General features: G+C 39.8%; 1 protein-coding gene across 3 annotated transcripts; it reads left to right on the plus strand.

The window, feature by feature from the left end:
- Nucleotides 1-6,455: 6,455 nt before the first annotated feature.
- Nucleotides 6,456-13,957, plus strand: LOC116020794 (potassium channel SKOR-like). Of its 3 annotated transcripts, XM_031261329.1 has the most exons (12): nt 6,456-6,814; nt 6,926-7,214; nt 7,303-7,642; nt 7,728-8,023; nt 8,195-8,275; nt 8,391-8,489; nt 8,643-8,888; nt 9,033-9,221; nt 9,320-9,395; nt 9,499-9,793; nt 13,753-13,770; nt 13,874-13,957. In XM_031261329.1, exons 1-12 carry the CDS (start codon nt 6,612-6,614, stop codon nt 13,932-13,934), a joined length of 2,193 nt encoding a protein of 730 aa, XP_031117189.1. In that variant the 5' UTR covers nt 6,456-6,611; the 3' UTR covers nt 13,935-13,957. The 3 variants fall into 3 exon arrangements, with proteins under 3 accessions (XP_031117189.1, XP_031117188.1, XP_031117190.1); XM_031261328.1 differs by lacking the exons at nt 13,753-13,770; nt 13,874-13,957 and adding an exon at nt 10,016-10,341; XM_031261330.1 differs by lacking the exons at nt 13,753-13,770; nt 13,874-13,957 and adding an exon at nt 10,016-10,341 and having other exon boundaries at nt 6,643-6,814; nt 6,910-7,214.
- The last annotated feature ends 12,322 nt before the right edge of the window (nt 13,958-26,279 follow it).

Raw genomic sequence — 26,279 nt, forward strand, 5'->3', positions numbered from 1 at the left:
TTGTACTTCTTCTTTGTGTTCTGCGTGTCAATTGGGCAAGTCTGCTCGTTTCCCTTTGCCACGTGTAGACTCTGTTATTTCGAATATTCTTGATTTGATTTATACTGATATTTGGGGACCAGCTCCTGTTTTGTCTTCTTCTTGTTATCGTTATTTTGTTCTTTTTGTTGATGATCATTCTCGTTACACGTGGTATTATCCTATGAAATTGAAGTCTGACTTGTATGCCATTTTTGACAAGTTTCGTGCCTTAGTTGAACGGTCATTTAATCGCATAATTAAGGCTATTCAGTCTGACTTAGGAGCTGAATGCAAAAAGTTACATACTGTTCTTCTTCAGTTAGGGATTAATCATAGACAATCCTATGCCTACACTCATGAACAGAATGGTCGTGTTGAGAGGAAGCACAGGCATATTGTCGAAACTGGTCTTACTCTTATGGCTCGTGCGTCTGTTCCATCTCGTTTTTGGGACTTTGCTTTTGAAACTGCTGTTTACTTGATTAATAGAATGCCATCTAGTGTTTTGCAGAATTCCAGTCCTCATTTATTGTTGCATAAATCTTCTCCCTCATACTCTTTTCTTCGTGTGTTTGGTTGTCTTTGTTATCCTCACTTGCGTCCTTATAATCGTCACAAAATGTCATATCGGTCATCTCCTTGTGTCTTCTTAGGTTATCCTAAGTCTTTTAGGGGGTACAGATGCATGGACTTAACGACTAATAAGATTTATATCTGCAGACATGTACACTTTGACGAGAATGTGTTTCCCTTTGTTAGTAGGGTTGCTGTGCCATCTCCTCCCTCTGTGTAGAAGCCGTGGGCTGAATCGATTTTACAGGTATTGCCATCTTCTCTTGCTGATTCTGCTCAGGCTGATTCTCCTGTCACCACCACTGCTGCTCCTACTCGTCAAAGAGGACGACCCCGTGGCAAGTCCACACGTCCGACTGTTCGCTCCCATGCAATGGCTACGAGGAGTCGGTCTGTGGCTCCACTTTTGGCTCTCTCTGCTCAGGCATGTCCTACCGAGCCTACTTGTTACACTCAGGCAGTTAAATTTTCTGAATGGCGAGAGGCAATGGATCTGGAGTTCAATGCGCTTTTGCACAATCAGACTTGGGTTCTAGTTCCTCCTCGCCCAGATATGAATGTGATTGGGTGTAAGTGGGTTTTTCGTACTAAACGTAAAGCTGATGGTTCAATAGAGAGGCATAAGGCGAGACTTGTGGCGAAAGGGTTTAATCAAGTTCCTGGTCAGGACTTTTTTGACACCTTTAGTCCGGTTGTGAAACCCACTACAGTCAGATTGCTTTTGAGTTTGGCTATTTCCTCANGCAATTATGGCCATCTTGCACCAGCCTGCTTTTCTTTAATTGGCCGTGGACTCCAAGCTCATTTAACATATGCTGAGGATGTGCCGAATCTTGTGTCTGACTCGCATCTTTGGATTCCAGACACTGGGGCGACAAATCACGCGACCCCTGATATTACTGCGCTCTCTACATCTGAAGAGTACACTGGTGGTGATGCTCTTCGAGTTGGTGATGGTACAGGTTTGCTTATTAGTCATACTGGTCATGCTTCTTTTTCTACCCCGTCTAAAGTATTTAGGATGTCTGATATTTTACATGTTCCTGGTTTGTCTTCCTCTCTTTTATCTGTGCAACGCTTTGCAAAAGATAATAAAGTCTTTTTTGAGTTTCATCCATCCTTTTTTGTTGTGAAGGATATAGCAACCAAGGCAATTCTTCTTCGCGACAATAGTTGCGGTGGTCTCTACACGCTGCCCATTCCGAAAAACAGTCCCCGTGCGTTTATCTCGTCCCGTGCTTCCTCTTCCGTATGGCATGATCGTTTGGGACATCCTCATCAACGAGTCTTAGATCGTATTCTTCCTTTTTGTTCTGTTCGTGGTTCTAGTCGCAATAACCGTTGTACTTCTTCTTTGTGTTCTGCGTGTCAATTGGGCAAGTCTGCTCGTTTCCCTTTGCCACGTGTAGACTCTGTTATTTCGAATATTCTTGATTTGATTTATACTGATATTTGGGGACCAGCTCCTGTTTTGTCTTCTTCTTGTTATCGTTATTTTGTTCTTTTTGTTGATGATCATTCTCGTTACACGTGGTATTATCCTATGAAATTGAAGTCTGACTTGTATGCCATTTTTGACAAGTTTCGTGCCTTAGTTGAACGGTCATTTAATCGCATAATTAAGGCTATTCAGTCTGACTTAGGAGCTGAATGCAAAAAGTTACATACTGTTCTTCTTCAGTTAGGGATTAATCATAGACAATCCTATGCCTACACTCATGAACAGAATGGTCGTGTTGAGAGGAAGCACAGGCATATTGTCGAAACTGGTCTTACTCTTATGGCTCGTGCGTCTGTTCCATCTCGTTTTTGGGACTTTGCTTTTGAAACTGCTGTTTACTTGATTAATAGAATGCCATCTAGTGTTTTGCAGAATTCCAGTCCTCATTTATTGTTGCATAAATCTTCTCCCTCATACTCTTTTCTTCGTGTGTTTGGTTGTCTTTGTTATCCTCACTTGCGTCCTTATAATCGTCACAAAATGTCATATCGGTCATCTCCTTGTGTCTTCTTAGGTTATCCTAAGTCTTTTAGGGGGTACAGATGCATGGACTTAACGACTAATAAGATTTATATCTGCAGACATGTACACTTTGACGAGAATGTGTTTCCCTTTGTTAGTAGGGTTGCTGTGCCATCTCCTCCCTCTGTGTAGAAGCCGTGGGCTGAATCGATTTTACAGGTATTGCCATCTTCTCTTGCTGATTCTGCTCAGGCTGATTCTCCTGTCACCACCACTGCTGCTCCTACTCGTCAAAGAGGACGACCCCGTGGCAAGTCCACACGTCCGACTGTTCGCTCCCATGCAATGGCTACGAGGAGTCGGTCTGTGGCTCCACTTTTGGCTCTCTCTGCTCAGGCCTGTCCTACCGAGCCTACTTGTTACACTCAGGCAGTTAAATTTTCTGAATGGCGAGAGGCAATGGATCTGGAGTTCAATGCGCTTTTGCACAATCAGACTTGGGTTCTAGTTCCTCCTCGCCCAGATATGAATGTGATTGGGTGTAAGTGGGTTTTTCGTACTAAACGTAAAGCTGATGGTTCAATAGAGAGGCATAAGGCGAGACTTGTGGCGAAAGGGTTTAATCAAGTTCCTGGTCAGGACTTTTTTGACACCTTTAGTCCGGTTGTGAAACCCACTACAGTCAGATTGCTTTTGAGTTTGGCTATTTCCTCAAGTTGGGTGGTTAGGCAGCTTGACGTACACAATGCATTTTTGAATGGTGATTTGGCTGAGACTGTTTATATGCGTCAACCACCCGGGTATGCTGATGCTCAATTGCCTGATCACGTTTGTCTGTTGAAGCGTTCCTTATATGGCTTAAAGCAAGCTCCACGAGCTTGGTTTAATCAGCTGCATACTTTTTTACTCTCTATTGGGTTTATAGCTTCAAAGACTGATGTGTCATTATTCTATTACTCTCGTGGTTCTGCATGTGTGTATCTTTTAGTATATGTTGATGACATTTTGGTAATGGGGACTGATGAGCTACTAGTGTCTGATTTACTCTCTAAACTGTCTACTGCTTTCAAAATTAGAGATCTTGGTGAACCTGGTTTCTTTCTTGGAATTGAGCTAGTTAAAACTAGCAATGGTGTTATTCTTTCTCAGCAGCGGTACATGTCAGACATCTTGAAACGGGCTGGAATGACTGATTGTAAACCTCTCGCAACTCCTATTTCTGCATCGAAAACTCCATTGCTTAATTCAGATTCATATGAAGATCCAACGAAATACAGGAGTTTGGCTGGTGCTCTCTAGTATCTCACAATTACACGGCCAGACTTATCCTTTGCGGTCAATCAATTGTGTCAACATATGCATGCTCCAACATTGTCTCACTAGGAGCAGCTAAAACGAGTGCTCAGGTATGTCAAAGGCACCCTCTCATTCGGCTTGCGTATAACTCAGTCAAATTCTAGAGAGCTTCATGCTTTCTCTGATTCTGACTGGGATGGTTGTCCTGAGGACCGTAAATCTACTAGTGGGTATGCAGTGTTTCTTGGCACCAATCTTATCTCTTGGGTGTGCAAGAAATAGAAGACAGTTGCAAGATCATCCACGGAAGCTGAGTATAAAGCCTTGGCTGATGTTTGTGCTGAGGTAATATGGATCATGTCCTTGCTGCGTGAGATCAAAATTGATGGCATCCCTACTCCCAAATTATGGTGTGACAATCTTGGTGCTACTTATATGTGTGCGAATCCAATTTTTCATGCAAGAACTAAGCACGTGGAGATTGACTACCACTTTGTTAGAGATAGGGTTGCCAATGGAGATATTCAGGTTAACTTTATTTCCACAAAAGATCAATTAGCTGATATCTTTACAAAAGCTTTGCCTAGTCCTAGATTTTCTTTTCTTAGGGACAAGCTTCAGGTTAGTAGTTTACCCTGCGCTTGAGGGGGAGTATTAGGACTCTCTGAGTTTGAGTCACGTTAGGACTAGCTATTCTACTCTACCTGAAACTCCCCTTGTATATATATCTCCTATTCCTCATCATTGTAATTGTTCAATTGAATCAATACAATATTCAGTTCTCATCAAAAGGAAATGAAATATTAGGAAAAACGAAATGAACATATTAATATTTTACTGGAAATATAACACAACTTTCTCTACGAACAAATTAGTAACCACCAAATGAAATATTAGGAAAAAATTATGAAGGAAAAAAGAATGGAAATGAATATTAATTTTTTTATGAAGGAAAATGGAAATGAATATATTTATAAGAAAATGAAATATTAGGAAAAATGAAATGATTATATTAATATTTCACTGGAAATATAACAACTTTCCATATGAAAAATTAGTAACCAACAAATGAAATATTAGGAAAAAGTTATGAAGGAAAAGGGAATGTAAATCAATATTAATTATTTTTATGAAGGAAAAATGAAATGAATATATTTAAAAGGAAATGAAATATTAGGAAAAATAAAATGAATATATTAATATTTCACTGAAAATATAGCATAGCTTTCCCTACAAAAGAATTAGTAACCAACAAATGAAATATTAAGAAAAAATTATGAAGGAAAAAAGAATAACAATCAATAGTTCTTTTTATAAAGGAAATGAATATATTCAAAAGGAAATTAAAATATTAGGAAAAATGAAATGAATATATTAATATTTCATTGGAAATATAATCGGCAATTATATTATTATAATTATATGATTAAATATTAATTAATTAATTAATTATAGATTATATTAATAAATACTACTCCATAATAATTAATATATAATAATAATAATATATGACAAACATATATTAATTAGTACACATGTGACATGAACACGGCAGAATGTCAAACATATTTAATATATAATAATAATAATTTTTGTATATACGAATTGATATTCCTGTTAACGAAAAATAATTAATTTAGTTATCTAATAATATTCGATATAATTTATATAATTGTATATTGATCCAAATATTCTTAAAATGTTGTTAAAAATTCATTCCGTGCACGGACGAAAATACTAGTATGCATAACAAAACAATACAAATAAGCATTAATCACTACTATTTTACCATTTTTTACCCACTTTTTTTTATAAAGACTAATTCAGACCCCACTTAATTAATTCCATCACATAGTATTGGAACCCTATTCTTCAATTCCCATCTTGGGCATAATTAAGATTCATATTCTTTCCTTTCCCCCTTAAATTATATATATATATATATGTGTGTGTGTGTGTGTGTGTGTTCCGGATCAGGTAAGGATCCGGTGGACTAATCCAGATCATCCATTTGGACTAATCTAGCGGCTATGAATGCAACTACACAACAAAGTTGGCAAGATGCACAATATTCACACTATGAATGCACAACAAACTGGGAACGAATGCACAACAAACTGGGAACGAATGCATAACAAATGAATGCACAAAAAAATGAGTACTAATGCACAACAAACTGGGCACAAAAAAATTAAATTTATTGCATATAATTAATCACAACCATTGAATTATTTTAATCAAAGGATCAAATAAGTCTACATGGTCCTCACCTAACTATAGGTCATTATTTGATCCTTAATCTATATATATATATATATATATATATATAGTATCAGAATCTAATTTTTCATATCTTGGGATGGCTAGAGAAGAACATGGCATCACTTCAACCACAGAGACAAAACAATTGGAAACAGAATAGATTGAGTTTGGAATTGATATATTCCGTGTATAGAATTTAAAATCGATAATGGTAAAGTAAAAGTGCTATATTCGTTGTTGTTGAAATTGGAATATAATGATATACTCTTACCACCACTATATTATATTCTGTCTAAGACTTGCTATACCAAGTGCTGATAACATGTGTGTGTGTATTTAAAGAGTAGTTAGTAGTAGGTAGCTAGCTTTGCTTCATCATAAATATATGCATTCACATACATCTGGCCTTTAATTATAAGAGAAGATCAATCTATCTATCTGATGTTATGTATTTATTTATATAATTAAATAAAAGGCTAGGCTGGGGTGGAGAGGCATGGATGGAGGTAGAAGAAGATCGTCTGGTGAAGACTACTCAGAAGAGGAAGAAGAGTATAGGATTGAGGATCTAGGTGAAGGATCCAACAAGTCCTCTTGGAAGAAATTTAGTTTTAGGAATAATATTAACTGTATCCCTAGTAGCAGGCAAAGGCAAACACCCCACTCATGCCATGGCTTCCTCATCCATCCTGATAATAGGTCAGTACGTACGTATATGTTCCAATCCGTTGGTTGTTGCATATATGGATTGATTGCTTTAATTACTTGAGAAAAATTATTAATTTTAATTTAAGGCGGCTGGGCTGGCAGGTGGTACCTACTGTGGACGCAGTTCATTCTGATATGGGCTGTTTACTCCTCATTCTTCACTCCGCTGGAGTTTGGATTCTTCAGAGGCCTCCCGGAGAATCTCTTCCTTCTAGACATAGCAGGCCAAATTGCCTTCCTTATAGACGTAGTTGTGCGCTTCTTTGTGGCCTACCGCGACGCTCACTCTTACCGCATTGTCTTCAATCCCAACCAAATTGCTATCCGCTACTTGAAATCTCGTTTTCTGGTTGATGTGCTCGGCTGCTTTCCATGGGATGCTATTTACAAGGTAATTACCTAGCTTTTTTCTTCGATCTATTTCTTTAATTTCGATCAGTGTGTGTTTACAGTTTATATATATGTGTTATACTAGCTAGGCTTGTGGCAGAAAAGAGCTTGTCCGATATCTTCTGTGGATTAGGCTAAGTCGAGCGCTTAGAGTGACCGAGTTTTTTGAAAAGCTGGAGAAAGACATCCGTATCAATTATCTGTTTACCAGGATTGTAAAACTTTTTGTGGTTGAACTATACTGCACACATACGGCTGCCTGCATCTTTTACTACCTGGCTACTACACTGCCTCCGTCGCAAGAAGGTTACACCTGGATAGGAAGTTTAAGGTTAGGTGATTATAGTTATGCGCACTTCAGAGATATCGACCTCTGGAAACGATATATCACATCATTGTATTTTGCTATTGTTACCATGGCCACTGTTGGTAAGCACCTACCCTATCGATCTACCCGGCATACCTTTAATAATTTGCTTTGCTTGGAAATTAATTAAATATAATATTCTTTCAGGATATGGAGAAATTCATGCCGTCAATATCCGGGAAATGATATTTGTTATGGCTTATGTTTCCTTAGACATGATTCTTGGTGCTTATCTACTGGGTAACATGGCAGCACTAATTGTTAGAGGATCAAAAACTGAGAGGTTTAGGGATAAAATGGCGGATCTTATCAAGTACATGAACAGAAACAAGCTAGGGAAGAACATAAGCAAAGAGATTAAAAACCACGTTAGGTTACAGTATGAAAGCAGTTATCCTGAAGCCGAGATTCTTCAACATATTCCAGTTTCTATTCGAGCAAAGGTAATAAATAATACTCTGTATAATATAATCGATCGGAACTACCTAAGGGCGGGTACGGTGTGATTAGACAATTATTTATATATATTGCTGAAATTAAATACTATTAACTTGTTTTTCAAAAAATAAAAAATAAAATACTATTAACTTAATTGTTATATGCTTACAATGCAGATTTCACGAAAATTGTATGAGCCTTACATCAGGGAGGTCCCCCTTTTCAAAGATTGCTCTTATGGGTTCATCAAACAGATTGTAATTAGCCAGCCATTTAACAATAATATATCTGAACATGAAACTAACTTTATTGTGTGTTGGTTTGTAAAAGCTAAGCTTAATTAGATTATTTTCTCTGATCGATCTAATGCAGGCAATCAGAGTGCATGAAGAATTTTTCCTTCCAGGAGAAGTAATAATGGAGCAGGGAAACATGGCCGATCAACTCTACTTTGTTTGCCATGGGAAACTGGTATGTATGTATGCATGTATAGCTTCGCTTCTGGATGGCCTTCAATTCCCTAGCTAGCCTTTCACAATTCAATATAATGCAACAATTCCTTTAAGGATCGGATCGGAATTGAATTAACCCGGCCTGCCTGCCTGGCACTGGCTGTGGCTGCAGGGTGAAGTAAGAAACGCCGCAGAAGAAGAAGAAGAAGAAAATGGAACAGATGGATCCTCCTCTCTTACCAGTCTTGACACCTACAGCACCATTGGTGAAGTTTCTGTACTGTGTAATATCCCGGTTCCTTACACAATTCAAGTTGGTGAACTATCTAGACTACTGCGAATTGATAAGCAAACATTTCTGGAGATTGTCGGTATGTACTTCTCTGATGGGCGAAACATCATCAATAATCTCCTTGAGGCAAGTTCTTTAATTTAATTAAGGATTGATCAGATCGTCGAGAATATATATATATATGACACATACTGATTAGCTAGCTAGCTAGGATCTTGATAACGTACAATTAAGATGGAACACTTATGTGATACATATAAATAATTCCAGGGAAAAGATCCAAACCTTGGGAAGAAGATATTGGAGTCAGACATAACACTAAACATCTCAAAACATGAATCTGAGTTGGCTATGAGATTAAATTGTGCAGCTCATGAGGGAGATCTCTATCGTCTGAGATGTCTAATCGGTGCTGGAGCTGACCCTGCTGGCGTAGATTACAATGGAAAATCACCTTTGGTAATATCTAATTTAATTATTTGTTTTAATTTAGAGCTAGCTAGCTACTTTACTGATGAAGGGAATAACGTATAGTATTCTTCTGCGTGCAAATATAGCATCTTGCTGCATCCAAAGGACACGAAGATATTGCTCAGTTTCTGGTTCAAAAAGGGGTGAACATCAATCTTAGAGGTGAATTTAACTAGAGCAAGCATGCATAAATTCATATTGGAAAAACGTACTAGTAGATACGTTTTAATTTTCTACTACTAATACCCTTAGCTTGTTTCTGCAGATAACTTTGGCAACAATCCCTTGTTTGAAGCAATAAAGGGGGGCCATGATCATGTCACTTGTTTGCTTGTGAAAGCAGGAGCATCATTGGATATCGAAGACGCTGGAAGTTGTCTTTGCAATGTTGTTGCAAAAAAGGATATACAGTTTTTGAGAAGGCTTTTGGATAATGGAGTAAATCCTAATTCCAAAAATTATGATCTCCGAACACCGCTTCACCTGGCTGCCTCTGAAGGATTTTATCAAATGTCGTCGTTACTTTTAGAAGCCGGGGCTACTGTCTTCGCAATGGACAGGTACAACTTCATATATTTTAATTTTTATTTAACTCAATGGAGTAGCTCAAGTGGCAAATGAGCTCTCTTTGTGGAAAGTTTTTTTAGGGGAACTTGGGTTCAATTCCCCCTGGGCTAACTCTCGCCTCCCGAAAAAAAAATTTAATTTTTATTTGAATTATAAAATGTATTAAAGTTTTTATATAGCAGCTACCGCCTAATGTGCTTTCTTTGGGTGTATAGAAGAGGAATTACACCACTTGATGAAGCTCGGGTTAATGGAAACAAGAAGCTAATAAAGTTACTTGAAGATGTGAAGAATACTCAAATTTCAATGCATCAATATAAATCGCCTATCGAGAAAATTCATGATGCAATTAGTGACAATTATTAATAAAATTTCACATGTAATATTAGGACTCTATGTATTTGAGTCAGAGTATGACTACTTATCTTAGTCTCCTTATCCTAGTCTTCCTATGATTCTCCTTGTATATATATCTCGTGCCTGTATTATTGTGATCAAGTTTTGTACGTTAATACAATTTAAAGTTCTCATATGGTATCAGTTAGCCAGTGTTCTTATTCTCTCTTCTTTTTTTCATTCCTTTTGTCCCTATGGCCGACGAATCTGTTAACTCCTCCGCTGAACGGACCATCTCAGATGCCGATGTTACATCCTCTGTTTCTATGGGTGTAAATTTGCTTTCTACTGCTTACCACTTTATCAGTATTAAGCCGACTCACAAAAATTATTTGTTTTGGAGGGCACAAGTTGTATCTTTCTTCTAGGGACATGGGTTAATGGAGTTTATTGAGGGTAGTCACCTATGTCCGGATGCTTTCCTCCCAACCACTGCCACTAATGCAGTACCACAAGCCAATCCGGCTCATTCAATTTGGTTTCGTCATGACCGAGCTTTGATGTCCATGTTGATTTCTCTCTTTTAGAAGAGGTTATGCACCTTGCAGTTGGTCGCAAGACATCACAACAAATTTGGGAGTCGACCGAACAGTCTCTAGCATCCTCATTTCGTGCCATGTTGCTTCATCTTCTTGGCCAACTTCAATCCCTTCAATAGGGTAATTCCTCTGTGGTCGATTATATTGGTCATGCCCGTGTAGTAATGGAGGACCTTGCTTAGGCCGGACTGACGGTCAGTTTAGATGAGATGAATTTATATGTTTTTCGTGGCCCACAAGCGGAATATGTTAGGAACCGCGAACCATTGATTTTGATGATACCAAAGACCCGAGGAGACCCCCCCCCCCAATCTTTTGCGTTGTCTTTTTGTTAGAAGGACGAATCTGTTAGACGAATCCTTACTTTTCAAGAGTGACACTCTATCATTCCAAGCAAGACTTCGAGTCAAAGACCTCAAGACGAAGACTATAAGATCTGAAGATTGAAGACACGAAGACTGAAGACTGTGGAAGTATAAGGCCGAAGAATGGAAGGGCCGAACCCTTGAAGACTGAACAATCAAAGATGATTGATTCGAGGAGATAATGGGAGAATGATGAAGTCAATCATTCTCACGAGTACCAAAGGCAGTAGACATTCTCTGAGATTTGTCTTGTCCATAGCCTTGAGGTTGGGTATAACCTGAATGTCAAACGGATCCTAGGTGATGATCCCAAGGAGCATTAAATGATTGTCTCTTTATGTGAGACAAAAGACAAACTGTCCTTGCATAAAAGTGGGCAAACGGCTAGAAAGTACTGACATTCTCAAAAGGTCTAACATTACCCATTGGATATTACACACTGGTTAATAGGATTTTGAATTTCAGATTCCCTCCAACGGATCTGAAAATTCACACCTATAAATACCCTTGATCCTCCTCATTTGGATAAGGTTGAAAAAAGCAAAAAGTATTAGCAAGCAAAATTTTCAGTGTGCAAAATATTCAAAAGTTCATAATCACGATCCAATTTACGAAAGAGATCTTGTGAAGTTCAACTGTTGAATCAAGAAGCTCAAACACAAGACTCTCACGTTGGAGAAACATATTCAACCATTTCAACCTATCTCTACTTGAAGAAGTAGAAAGAGACGGAGTAAACTTTGAAGAAGTTGAAAACCTAAAGAGACATGACTGTCGGGCTTGGTGATCAAAGGAGCACGTTGTAGAGTAAATATTGTACTATTAAGGAGACAATAGTGCAATCCTTCACAAGTTGTGAAAAAGAGTGGAGTAGGCTTCGTTAACAGCCAAACTACTATAAAAACTCTCCTTCCTCTCTCTCTTATTTTACATACTGCATTGCATGCTAAAACCAAACTTAATTTTCATAAGATAAAACTCGTGCAAAGTGATTTTAAAATCCATCAAAACTTTATTTATCTGCTGCGTTTATCTTTGATCAAGTTCAACCTTCAAAAGGGTGTGTGGCAAAAAGTTTTAAAAATTTCCTTGTGGGGCTTTTCCACCCCCCCCCCCCCGCCCTCCCCCTCCCTTCTAGACTCACTTCTTCTTAACTGGGACCAACAGAATATCGCAACTTAACATCGTCCCTAGTAGTTCGTGGACAAGATTTGACTCTCACAGAACTGGGCGATTTTCTTAGTGCACATGATTTTATCCATGGTAACAGTGGACTCGCAATGCCAGCCGCCACGACAGTTTGACGGTCGTGGCAATGGTCGTGACAGAGGCAATCAATCTCAGTGTCAACTCTGTAATCGTTTTGGTCACACGACTCGCACATGTTACGATTACTTTAGTTTACCTCCCTAGGCAAATTTAGCATATCAAGGTGACGATAATGGTTCTTAGGTATGGATCCCTTACACTGAGGTTTCCAATCATGTGACTCCAGATATTGGTGCCCTATCTATTTCATAAGAGTACACTGATAATGACACACTCCGTATTGGTGATGGTAAGAGTTTACCTATTAGTCATGTTGGTCATGCTTCCATTACTACACCATCTAGGTTTTGTCTAATATTTGTCTAATATTTTTCATGTTCCTAAGATGTCTACATCTTTATTGTTTGTTAAACAATTTGCCTAAGATAATAAAGTATTCTTTGAGTTTCACCCCTCTTTTTTCATTGTGAAGGACATCAATTCCAAGGAGATTCTTCTACGAAGAAGTAGCTCTGGGGTCTATACACACTTCCTATCATCAATTGTTATCCGTTTACTTTCCTTTATGCTCGTGCATCTGCTTGTGTGTGGCACGATCGTTTAGGACATTCACATCATCGAGTCTTACATCGTATACTTCAGACTTGTCCGGTTAGTGAGTCTAGTAATTAGTGTAATTCTAGTTTGTGTAATGCGTGTCAATTAGGAAAATCTGCAAGGTTTCCTTTGCCACATGTTAAGTCGTTTAGTTCAGACATTCTTGATTTAATATACACAAATATTTGGGATCCAGCTCCCTTTTTGTTTACTGATGGCTATCGTTACTTTGTTAATCATGATAGAGATCATGCCGCGATGGTCATCATGAGGGTGTAAAGTAACTCTCTGAAGTAGATCAGTTCCACGCCGACTATCACGATTGTGATTGTCAATGTGACAATGATAATCTCCAAGCTTAAAATAGAAGTCATGATCATCATCACAGCCGTGACCCCAACAAATAAAGCCTGAAGTGATCATCACGGCGTGAAGATGATTGTGGATCTTGTTGTGAGAATTGAAGTACATTTGGAGGCCGCATAATCCATCACGATTAGGATTGCAGTTATCATGATTAGGATCCTAACAAGCTGACATTTTGATATATTTTGATACGATCCCAAGCTATAAATAGACTTTAGTAGTTATTTTCATTGATTATTCGTTTTTCACTTCTCTCTCAACCGTTATTAAACAAAAGCTCTCTAGGTGTGAGATTGCTACCAAAGTAAGACTAGGAGTCTAGGACTTTTTATATCTGTATTATTATCCATATTTTTATCCCTTATTTAATCCATTTTGTTGGTGAATTGCCCCAAACCTTGTGTGAACTATGGCCGCTAGTGTCTTCGCAATGGACAGGTACAACTTCATATATTCTAATTTTTATTTACTCTTATATTTGAATTAAAATGTTTAAAGTTTTTATATAGCAACTGCTGCGTAATGTGCTTTCTTAATTTAGGTGTATAGGAGAGGAATTACACCACTTGATGAAGCTCGGGTTAATGGAAACAAGAAGCTAATAAAGTTACTTGAAGATGTTAAGAATACTCAAATATCAATGCATCAATATAAATGGCCCATCAAGAGAATTCATGATGCAATTAGTTACCATTATTAACAAAATTTCACATGTAATATTTGTTTTTCTTTGTTCTGTTTCAAAACTTCAAACTATATTTGTAAGTTACATCTTGTGTTTTTATTGTTACAATTTTTATATTTTATTAGATAAAAATCCCAAGGACTTTGTTTGCACTCTTCATTAATATGATGTCCGTTAGACAATATTTAATTTAATTGATATCTTAAACATGTGCCATGTATTAGGCTGAACACATACATCAAAGTTTGACCTTTGCAAGATGATGTGGAAGCTTGTGTATTTTTTTTTTTTTTGTATATTTTTAATTCTATAAGTCATGTATCTTGTAAGCTTTCTATGTTGTGTACTATTTTTTAAGTAAATTGTTTATTTTTCTATATTATTAGTTTGTTATTTTATAATAATATAATATAAATAAAGATCACTTTTGAGAGTGAGAGAGTACTGTAGGAATCTAGAAAGATAGTGAAGGCTTTATAAATTTGATGATGTGTAAGTGGAATCCATTTTTGAATGTGAAACGGTATTACATGGATAAAGACATCCTTAGAGGGAGACCTTTTATCCATTATGAAGTTACTAGTTCAATATTTTCTAGTGAGGTGGTAGGTGCCCATACTGTTGCTAGGGAAGTTGTTTCTATGACAGGTTGTGGGGAGTGGTTAGACACTCCACATCTTTATCTCGTAAACTGTCTTTCTTCTAAATTAATTCATTAAGTCTTTGTTTCCAAAAGAAAATGCATTAGACATTAATTAGAATAAAATAATAAAATTTCTAATTGCCATAGAATGGTATTTCATTAAAGAACTCTTAAAAGTGTCACAAGATGCCTCAACTCATGAAATTAGCACGCACCTCCCAACAAGTCTTACTCAACTCTTGGTATATTCAATAATTGTTAGCACTGTTTTAAAAAGTAATACTATGGTCATGTTTGATAAATTAGTTAACTTATCAGCTAATTTTGATTTATTTGAATATTATTAGTTGTTTGACTTGGTTAAAAAATTAATATTAGTGTTTGATTAATCTTGATTGTCATGTTGACTATCACTATCGTGATTTACTACTCAAGTAGCTCAGATAGTGCCATGCGGTAAGGGGCCTTTGAGATTGGAGTAGTTCTGAGAACAACCTCTATTTCAAACTCAATTTCCCTATTTGGAGGTGATCTAGGTAAATGCTCTGGGAACACATCCGAAAATTCCTTAACAACTAGGATATCATCTAATTCAACTTCTTTTCTAGTGGGTATCCATTACATAAGCCAAGAAACCGCTACACTCTTTTCTCGATTCTTTCTTAGCCTTCAATCCAGAAATTACTTTCAATAGCACTTTCAACACCAACACTCCACTCCTAGGAAAGTGTCCCAAAGTAAAGATAAATTGTCCAGGAATTTGAAATATCACTTTTTCTACGAGCGCAATCAAAATAGGCATTTTTTTTTGATAGCCAGTCCATTCCTAATATCACATCAAAATCCTGCATATCTAGTTGAATTAAGTCAATTAACACATTACTCCCATTAAGTTGTAGATAACCATCTTTAAACCAAGTGTCACCATAATTTTCACCATTGGGTTATTAACATGAAAAGGTTCACTCAACTTCTTAGCTTACGAATTTAAATTCTTTGCAAACTTTTCATAAATAAGACAATGCAAACAACCTGAATCACATAGCACGTAAGCATCCACAACTATGTTCCAAATAGGTGACACATTTATCGACAACCTAACCCAACGAGTTTGATCATGTGTAGGGACACCCCTCCTAATCATAGTAAATCAAGACTCCTTAAATTCACAACAAAGAAAGTATGACCACATCAGCAAAAATGTTTAGGAAGCCATATCCAAAACTTGCTCAAGGACAAAACTTATCAGCTGCTAAGTTAAAGCTTAATCTTGTAGAAATTCAAACTTAAATTCTCGACCAACTAAGGATTTAAACCTAAGCTCTGATACCACTCTGTCACGCACCACTTTTAGGACATGACCCGACTGTATCGTTACGTGAAGACCTATAACGATACGAAGCCTAACCATGCATACCTCTTGAAACCTTCATAACAACACTTGAATACACAACAATTCCACAATTCAATTTGGCAAAACATAATCAACTAGTTCTTTCCAAAAACTCATCAAATCCAATATTAGATATTTACAATCAAGAGTAGTATGTCCATAATGCATCACAAGCACCAACACCAAGCACAATGGTTTACCAAAAATACAGAGGGTAAAAGGGAGTATCCAAATAAAGAAAAATCTATGATAAGCTCCAATACTATGACTAAGTCTCCTAGTTCCAAAATTCACCTTCGAGACCCCATCACTTGTGCTCGTGCTATTCACATGTCCTTAACTACTCTGAAACATGAGGAAAAATACAAATAATAAGCTAATGCTCAGTAAGTGGTACTCTTTTCAACCCCAGATCAAGTAACCTTAGTAAAATACAATAGGCTTTATAGTAATAAATAGATGCAAATCGCGATCTTCAAACTATATCGAAGTCATAATATAATTTTATCCTACTGTACACATGTTACCCAAAATAGAAACTTTAACTTTAGCTACATGGGCATCAACATTACTTCATAACACAATACTTTCAAGAGCTCAAATCACTCTTTAACCCATGACTCATTGGCAACCTACACCCACCATTATACCTTGTGGCATAGGCCATTATCGGTATAATGATCTAAAAAGACTCGACGATTCGGAATGAGTCAGGCTCGACGATTCAGAATGAGCTAGATGGAACGTTCCAACAAATAATTCAAAAGTAAAGACTCGATGATTCGGAATGAGTTAAGCACGACGATTCGGAATGAGCATTTATGAACGTTTCAAGCCGAACAAAACAAATAACAAAATGTAGATTGCCTCATGAGTTTGGTTAAACATTCAAAATAATTCTTATAATCAAATAGCCCATTGTAACAAAAATCATTTTCTTAAAATCACATGTAAACACTGCGTTCACTTCAACATAGGGAAAAACTTATTTATTCCTTTAAAACAAAGAGAAAATCGTCCAGAGATACAACATGTATTGCTCCCTTACCAGTAGACATCTCTAAAAATGTTTTAATAAATTGAAACAAGTACTAGCTCTCTCATCCTTGTTTTAATAATAAAGCATCTAAAAAAATAGTATCCCAAGGTTCAAAAGCATTATACATAAATCCTACACATACATGCAAGTAAAATATCAGTATCTAAAGCTTAAGCAATTCTAAAAGGGCAACTCCTAGAACAAAAACCAATGGTCACTAATATGTCTTGTTAACATGCCATATTGATGTGAGAGCATGATTCAGCTACAATAAACAAGAAATTCATTTAGTGTTGTTATCCAGTGAACTCATACCTACAAAGACATGTACGAAGTATAATTCATGAACATTGAATCAGTGACAAGAAGGTGCTCCATTGGCCTCTTAAACTTGTGATAATGAACATTGACTCACTTAGCATTTCTGACACTAAAATCCAAATTCACAATTTTGGGTTTTTGTTAAGGAAAACTCCTAAAGAATTTTAACTCCCAAAATTATAACAATATTATGGGTGCACAATTGTGTAACAAGCTAAAACATCTCTTAAACTTGTGATAACTGTGTAATGTTTTTAAATGCTTCAAAACTAGAAATTGCACCTTTTAGCTAATGCAAAACTAAAGAATGTTTGATATTGTCATATGATACTTTCCTTGAGTGCTTGTATTTTTTTTATCTATTCAGTTCACCTTCATGTGATCCTTATCATGAATCACAAATATCTATTATGGAAATATTCAAGCACATATATGGAGCAAAGTCTAACAGAAATACAAAATCTAGCTTCAAATAGAACAAGATACACCAAGTAATAGTGTAGGGGCTATATTCACAAACACAAATAAACCGGAGGAAAAAGCAAATCCCTAAGCATGAGCAAAATACACAAACAGAAAAACAAAAGGCTCAGGGTCCGTTTACTAACTGGAAATTTTCTCCAGTTTTCTGAAAATTTAGAAAACTGGAAAACAGAAAACATGTTTACTAGCACAGTTTTCCGTTTTGAAAACAGGAAATAATTTTCCAGTTTTCTAGAAATCTGAAACACTATAAAAAATTGTTTTCTAAATGGAAAACAGAATCACCTATCCTCTATTAGACTATATGTCACTATAACCACATTCTCACCATTATCTACTTACATATTTATTCATTACTATGTGATGGGTAAATATGCACATGTACTAGTCGGTCCGTAAATCACATGTCCGTCGACGGTCACCCAATTCGACGGTCACCCGGTCCGTCGGCCGCATGATCGGAAGCAACACACCTTATGGATTGGAGGCTCACGAGCGCAACAGTTGCTTGATGTGACGACCGACAACTTTTCGGGAACAAGGGATCCGTGTTTTCATCACCTCGAGTAACTCAACCACTTCGAGCAAACCGATGCGCATTTTGCGGAGTGACAGCCCATATGCCCTCCACTTGCATATCAGACACCATGTGCATAGTGAATCCACTTGGTATAAATATAGGGCTAATTCCCCTCGCCGGAGGAGGAGAACTCATCAGTACTACACTAATACACTTGTGATTTGCTCATTCGTCTCTCTTGCTCTCTCCTTGTTACTGTTCGTCACCCGTAGAGCGACATAGCTTCTTACCGCTCAGTCGTCAACCGGTAGAGCGACCGATTGACCGGCCGAGCGGCATCCTTCACCACACGTAACACACGTATTCGTAGCGTAATCGTAGACCCGTTTACATTTACGCTATCATTGGCGCCGTCCGTGGGGATTGAACGAGTCACTCTGTTCTATCCCGTTATCTTTTATTTCTTCACACCGTTATCCATCTTGAAATGACGAACAGCAGGAGAAATCGTAGCCGAAGTCACATGCGAAAGAGAAATTCAACCCGTCAGATGACTAAAGCATTTCTAGAGGACGATCTACGTCAACAATTAGATCGGTCAAGGAACTTGAACAACGAGCTCACGTCCAATCCGTCAAGAAAAAACATACAACCAACCCAACCGGTTGGTTCGAGCGAAGGCCTACATGCTGGACAAACAAACTTTCGAATGACAATTACATGTGCCATGTTGCTACCAGTAGGCCAAACGTTGACCTCAACACCAGGAATATTGGGAAGGAATCAAATACAAGGAGCACCACAACATGGGTCCACACCGATATGCCAACCAGAGCTGGGAACTCTTGGGTACTATGTTACGACACCCACCCCCCGAATGACGACGAACCCTCAGAGTCCTATCGCTCAACAACAAATGCCTCAACTTTTCCATGCACAACAGTCGCATCTACAACCTCAAGGGAGCAACCAAGAGGAAGTTCGATTGGCGAATCGTACGCAAAGACTAGATCGAGAAGAACATAAAAAGCATCGACAGGATGACATCATACAACGCAGAAGTGTTTTCGACCGAATTCGAGAGAGTGCTAAATTCCGATTGGGGGTTCGAGGTAACCATGATCGACAAACATCACGGATGATTACAAAGAAGCGGCTCAAAGAACGCACTACAAGCGGAACGGAAGGCTTAGCTGGTCGGGTGGACAACCAAGATGCATGGAAGAATGGGTCAGCTGTCTGACCATGGGATCCTACAAGTCTTAGACTTCTTCGTTTGGAGTTTTGTTCGACCTACACGTTCGTTTGGGGTTGTGTTCGACCTGCACGTTCGTTTGGGGTTGTGTTCGACCTGCACGGATTTTCGTTTGGGGTTGTGTTCGACCTGCACGAATTTTCGTTTNTAGCATTTCTGACACTAAAATCCAAATTCACAATTTTGGGTTTTTGTTAAGGAAAACTCCTAAAGAATTTTAACTCCCAAAATTATAACAATATTATGGGTGCACAATTGTGTAACAAGCTAAAACATCTCTTAAACTTGTGATAACTGTGTAATGTTTTTAAATGCTTCAAAACTAGAAATTGCACCTTTTAGCTAATGCAAAACTAAAGAATGTTTGATATTGTCATATGATACTTTCCTTGAGTGCTTGTATTTTTTTTATCTATTCAGTTCACCTTCATGTGATCCTTATCATGAATCACAAATATCTATTATGGAAATATTCAAGCACATATATGGAGCAAAGTCTAACAGAAATACAAAATCTAGCTTCAAATAGAACAAGATACACCAAGTAATAGTGTAGGGGCTATATTCACAAACACAAATAAACCGGAGGAAAAAGCAAATCCCTAAGCATGAGCAAAATACACAAACAGAAAAACAAAAGGCTCAGGGTCCGTTTACTAACTGGAAATTTTCTCCAGTTTTCTGAAAATTTAGAAAACTGGAAAACAGAAAACATGTTTACTAGCACAGTTTTCCGTTTTGAAAACAGGAAATAATTTTCCAGTTTTCTAGAAATCTGAAACACTATAAAAAATTGTTTTCTAAATGGAAAACAGAATCACCTATCCTCTATTAGACTATATGTCACTATAACCACATTCTCACCATTATCTACTTACATATTTATTCATTACTATGTGATGGGTAAATATGCACATGTACTAGTCGGTCCGTAAATCACATGTCCGTCGACGGTCACCCAATTCGACGGTCACCCGGTCCGTCGGCCGCATGATCGGAAGCAACACACCTTATGGATTGGAGGCTCACGAGCGCAACAGTTGCTTGATGTGACGACCGACAACTTTTCGGGAACAAGGGATCCGTGTTTTCATCACCTCGAGTAACTCAACCACTTCGAGCAAACCGATGCGCATTTTGCGGAGTGACAGCCCATATGCCCTCCACTTGCATATCAGACACCATGTGCATAGTGAATCCACTTGGTATAAATATAGGGCTAATTCCCCTCGCCGGAGGAGGAGAACTCATCAGTACTACACTAATACACTTGTGATTTGCTCATTCGTCTCTCTTGCTCTCTCCTTGTTACTGTTCGTCACCCGTAGAGCGACATAGCTTCTTACCGCTCAGTCGTCAACCGGTAGAGCGACCGATTGACCGGCCGAGCGGCATCCTTCACCACACGTAACACACGTATTCGTAGCGTAATCGTAGACCCGTTTACATTTACGCTATCATTGGCGCCGTCCGTGGGGATTGAACGAGTCACTCTGTTCTATCCCGTTATCTTTTATTTCTTCACACCGTTATCCATCTTGAAATGACGAACAGCAGGAGAAATCGTAGCCGAAGTCACATGCGAAAGAGAAATTCAACCCGTCAGATGACTAAAGCATTTCTAGAGGACGATCTACGTCAACAATTAGATCGGTCAAGGAACTTGAACAACGAGCTCACGTCCAATCCGTCAAGAAAAAACATACAACCAACCCAACCGGTTGGTTCGAGCGAAGGCCTACATGCTGGACAAACAAACTTTCGAATGACAATTACATGTGCCATGTTGCTACCAGTAGGCCAAACGTTGACCTCAACACCAGGAATATTGGGAAGGAATCAAATACAAGGAGCACCACAACATGGGTCCACACCGATATGCCAACCAGAGCTGGGAACTCTTGGGTACTATGTTACGACACCCACCCCCCGAATGACGACGAACCCTCAGAGTCCTATCGCTCAACAACAAATGCCTCAACTTTTCCATGCACAACAGTCGCATCTACAACCTCAAGGGAGCAACCAAGAGGAAGTTCGATTGGCGAATCGTACGCAAAGACTAGATCGAGAAGAACATAAAAAGCATCGACAGGATGACATCATACAACGCAGAAGTGTTTTCGACCGAATTCGAGAGAGTGCTAAATTCCGATTGGGGGTTCGAGGTAACCATGATCGACAAACATCACGGATGATTACAAAGAAGCGGCTCAAAGAACGCACTACAAGCGGAACGGAAGGCTTAGCTGGTCGGGTGGACAACCAAGATGCATGGAAGAATGGGTCAGCTGTCTGACCATGGGATCCTACAAGTCTTAGACTTCTTCGTTTGGAGTTTTGTTCGACCTACACGTTCGTTTGGGGTTGTGTTCGACCTGCACGAATTTTCGTTTGGGGTTTTATTCTACCTGCACGGATCTCCGTTTGGGGTTTTGTTCGACCTGCACGNCGGAGGAGGAGAACTCATCAGTACTACACTAATACACTTGTGATTTGCTCATTCGTCTCTCTTGCTCTCTCCTTGTTACTGTTCGTCACCCGTAGAGCGACATAGCTTCTTACCGCTCAGTCGTCAACCGGTAGAGCGACCGATTGACCGGCCGAGCGGCATCCTTCACCACACGTAACACACGTATTCGTAGCGTAATCGTAGACCCGTTTACATTTACGCTATCATTGGCGCCGTCCGTGGGGATTGAACGAGTCACTCTGTTCTATCCCGTTATCTTTTATTTCTTCACACCGTTATCCATCTTGAAATGACGAACAGCAGGAGAAATCGTAGCCGAAGTCACATGCGAAAGAGAAATTCAACCCGTCAGATGACTAAAGCATTTCTAGAGGACGATCTACGTCAACAATTAGATCGGTCAAGGAACTTGAACAACGAGCTCACGTCCAATCCGTCAAGAAAAAACATACAACCAACCCAACCGGTTGGTTCGAGCGAAGGCCTACATGCTGGACAAACAAACTTTCGAATGACAATTACATGTGCCATGTTGCTACCAGTAGGCCAAACGTTGACCTCAACACCAGGAATATTGGGAAGGAATCAAATACAAGGAGCACCACAACATGGGTCCACACCGATATGCCAACCAGAGCTGGGAACTCTTGGGTACTATGTTACGACACCCACCCCCCGAATGACGACGAACCCTCAGAGTCCTATCGCTCAACAACAAATGCCTCAACTTTTCCATGCACAACAGTCGCATCTACAACCTCAAGGGAGCAACCAAGAGGAAGTTCGATTGGCGAATCGTACGCAAAGACTAGATCGAGAAGAACATAAAAAGCATCGACAGGATGACATCATACAACGCAGAAGTGTTTTCGACCGAATTCGAGAGAGTGCTAAATTCCGATTGGGGGTTCGAGGTAACCATGATCGACAAACATCACGGATGATTACAAAGAAGCGGCTCAAAGAACGCACTACAAGCGGAACGGAAGGCTTAGCTGGTCGGGTGGACAACCAAGATGCATGGAAGAATGGGTCAGCTGTCTGACCATGGGATCCTACAAGTCTTAGACTTCTTCGTTTGGAGTTTTGTTCGACCTACACGTTCGTTTGGGGTTGTGTTCGACCTGCACGTTCGTTTGGGGTTGTGTTCGACCTGCACGGATTTTCGTTTGGGGTTGTGTTCGACCTGCACGAATTTTCGTTTGGGGTTTTGTTCGACCTGCACGAATCTTCGTTTGGGGTTGTGTTCGACCTGCACGTTCGTTTGGGGTTGTGTTCGACCTGCACGTTCGTTTGGGGTTGTGTTCGACCTGCACGTTCGTTTGGGGTTGTGTTCGACCTGCACGTTCGTTTGGGGTTGTGTTCGACCTGCACGTTCGTTTGGGGTTGTGTTCGACCTGCACGTTCGTTTGGGGTTGTGTTCGACCTGCACGTTCGTTTGGGGTTGTGTTCGACCTGCACGTTCGTTTGGGGTTGTGTTCGACCTGCACGTTCGTTTGGGGTTGTGTTCGACCTGCACGTTCGTTTGGGGTTGTGTTCGACCTGCACGTTTGGGGTTATGTTCGACCTGCACGAATTTTCGTTTGGGGTTTTGTTCGACCTGCACGAATCTTCGTTTGGGGTTGTGTTCGACCTGCACGTTTGAGGTTTTATTCGACCTGCACGGATCTCTGTTTGGGGTTTTGTTCGACCTGCACGGATCCGTTTGGGGTTTTGTTCGACCTGCACGTTTGGGGTTATGCTCGACCTGCACGAATTTTTCGTTTGGGGTTTTTTCGACCTGCACGAATCTTCGTTTGGGGTTGTGTTCGACCTGCACGTTTGGGGTTATGATTCGACCTGCACGGATCTCCGTTTGGGGTTTTGTTCGACCTGCACGGATCCGTTTGGGGTTTTGTTCGACCTGCACGTTTGGGGTTATGCTCGACCTGCACGAATCTTTCGTTTGGGGTTTTGTTCGACCTGCACGAATCTTCGTTTGGGGTTGTGTTCGACCTGCACGTTTGGGGTTATGATTCGACCCGCACGGATCTCCGTTTGGGGTTTTGTTCGACCTGCACGGATCCGTTTGGGGTTTTGTTCGACCTGCACGGATCTCTGTTTGGGGTTTTGTTCGACCTGCACGGATCTCCGTTTGGGGTTTTGTTTGACTTGCACGAATATTCGTTTGGAGTTTTGTTCAACCTGAATCTTCGTTTGGGGTTTTGTTCGACATGCACGAGTAAATGTAACCATCAGAGCAGCCAAGTTGTGCAAGTTTGTTAGCAGCGAGAGTTGGATGGAAGAATATACTACTTGAGAAATTGCAAGAAAGCATAGAGAAGCTTGAAGAGATAAGAGAATGTACTACTTGGAAAACTGCAAGAAAGCATAGAGAAGCTTGAATATTATCTTATGTCAAGGAATTTGCAAGATGGTTGATCAGTCGACCAACACCTTGGGAGTCAAGCAACCTACACCAGCCAACCAAGCACAACCTGCACCGACGAGCGAAACACTTGCAGATGCCGATCAACCTGCACCGATGAGCGAAACACTTGTGGATGCCGATCAACCTGTACCAGCCAACCAAGCACAACATGCACCGACGAGCGAAGCACTTGTGGATGCCGATCAACCTGCACTAGCCAACCAAGCATCAACCTGCACCGACGAGTGAAGCATTTGTGGAAGCCAATCAACCTACACCTATTTACTAAGCACTTCGTGTGACGGGCGATTCGACCACTTGGATTTACTAAGCACTTCGTGTGACGGGCGATTCGACCACTTGGATGTTATGCAATCTGGTCGATCATCCTGATTCGACCACTTGGATGTTATGCAATCTGGTCGATCATCCGCTAGGAAGCCTAGCCACCTTCAACGGACAACAACCACTTCCGCTAGGAAGCCTAGCCACCTTCAACGGACAACAACCACTTCAACATCAAGCCATTGACAAAGTGATTTGTTGAACAACCACTTGCATATCGACAGACTACTTGGTGTGTAGTAATCTACCGTGTTTTGACCAATCACTTGGACGATAAACAATCTGTGTCGGTATGGCGAGCAATCGGTAGACAAATCGCTTGGATGAGGAGCAACGGACGATCGGCCACCTGGATGGCAACGTATACTTGGCCAACCACTCTGATGTCAAGTAACTTGTGACAAAGTGATATGTCAATTGACCACATGGATGTGAGGCATCTGTCGACAAATCAACCAATGGCGTCCACGAGCAAACACCCAATTAAGAAAACAACATGTTACGTAATGACAAAGTGAAGGAAGGAAATGATTCATACACGCAAAGTTAAAAGTACAACCGACACAAGCGGGGTCGGTCTCCCGATCACACTCCACAAACAAGCAACTACGACTATGGAGGACAAAACAATCATGGATCTTGACCACGCGATGAGGAAGGACCCGTCGGAGGCTTCTTGAAGGGCTCTGGACCAGGAGGTGTCAGATCTTCGGGCAGAATGGTACGAACCGATTCCCAATCCTCAGGGAGAGCATTTTGTAATATGTGATACAAAGTTTGTTGCATGCCCCTTGTTCCTTTGAGATAACCCCATGCGGTCACCTTACGTATCATCGCTGATATCACTAGGTCTTCTCGGAACATATGGAACAAAGGAATGGCTGCATCCTCGGAGGGACATAAAGCAGACAACAGATCGGGCACCTCGGATGGTCGAGATACGAAATAAGCAATGGCATCTCGACGAAACTGATCGGAATTTGGATACTGTCCCAAAGAATAGAGTTGGGCGTCCAAATGGGATATTTGTTCTCGACGAGATTCGAGTTGGTTTTCCTGATCCCTCACGGTGGCCCTGAGTGATTGTGTTTCTTTTTCCCATCCTATAGCAGTAAGCTGGCATCGCAGGAACAACTCGGCGTCTGTGCTAGCAACCTGACATAAACACGATCATAAACCACAGTTTAGAAATTACCAAACGAAGAAAAGAGAGATCAGCAACTCAATGATTGGAGTAAGTACGTTAGCTAGGTGATGGGCTAGCTGCTCAGCAACTTTTTCGTTGGACAAAGTGGCGATGCCCGAGGGTGGAGGACTCAGTTGGAGTAACAGATCGAACATTTCTCGCAAATCAACTGGTGCGCGGGTCAACGCGCTCAC

This window comes from Ipomoea triloba, chromosome 5, assembly GCF_003576645.1.
Source record: "Ipomoea triloba cultivar NCNSP0323 chromosome 5, ASM357664v1".
Lineage (NCBI taxonomy): Eukaryota > Viridiplantae > Streptophyta > Magnoliopsida > Solanales > Convolvulaceae > Ipomoea > Ipomoea triloba.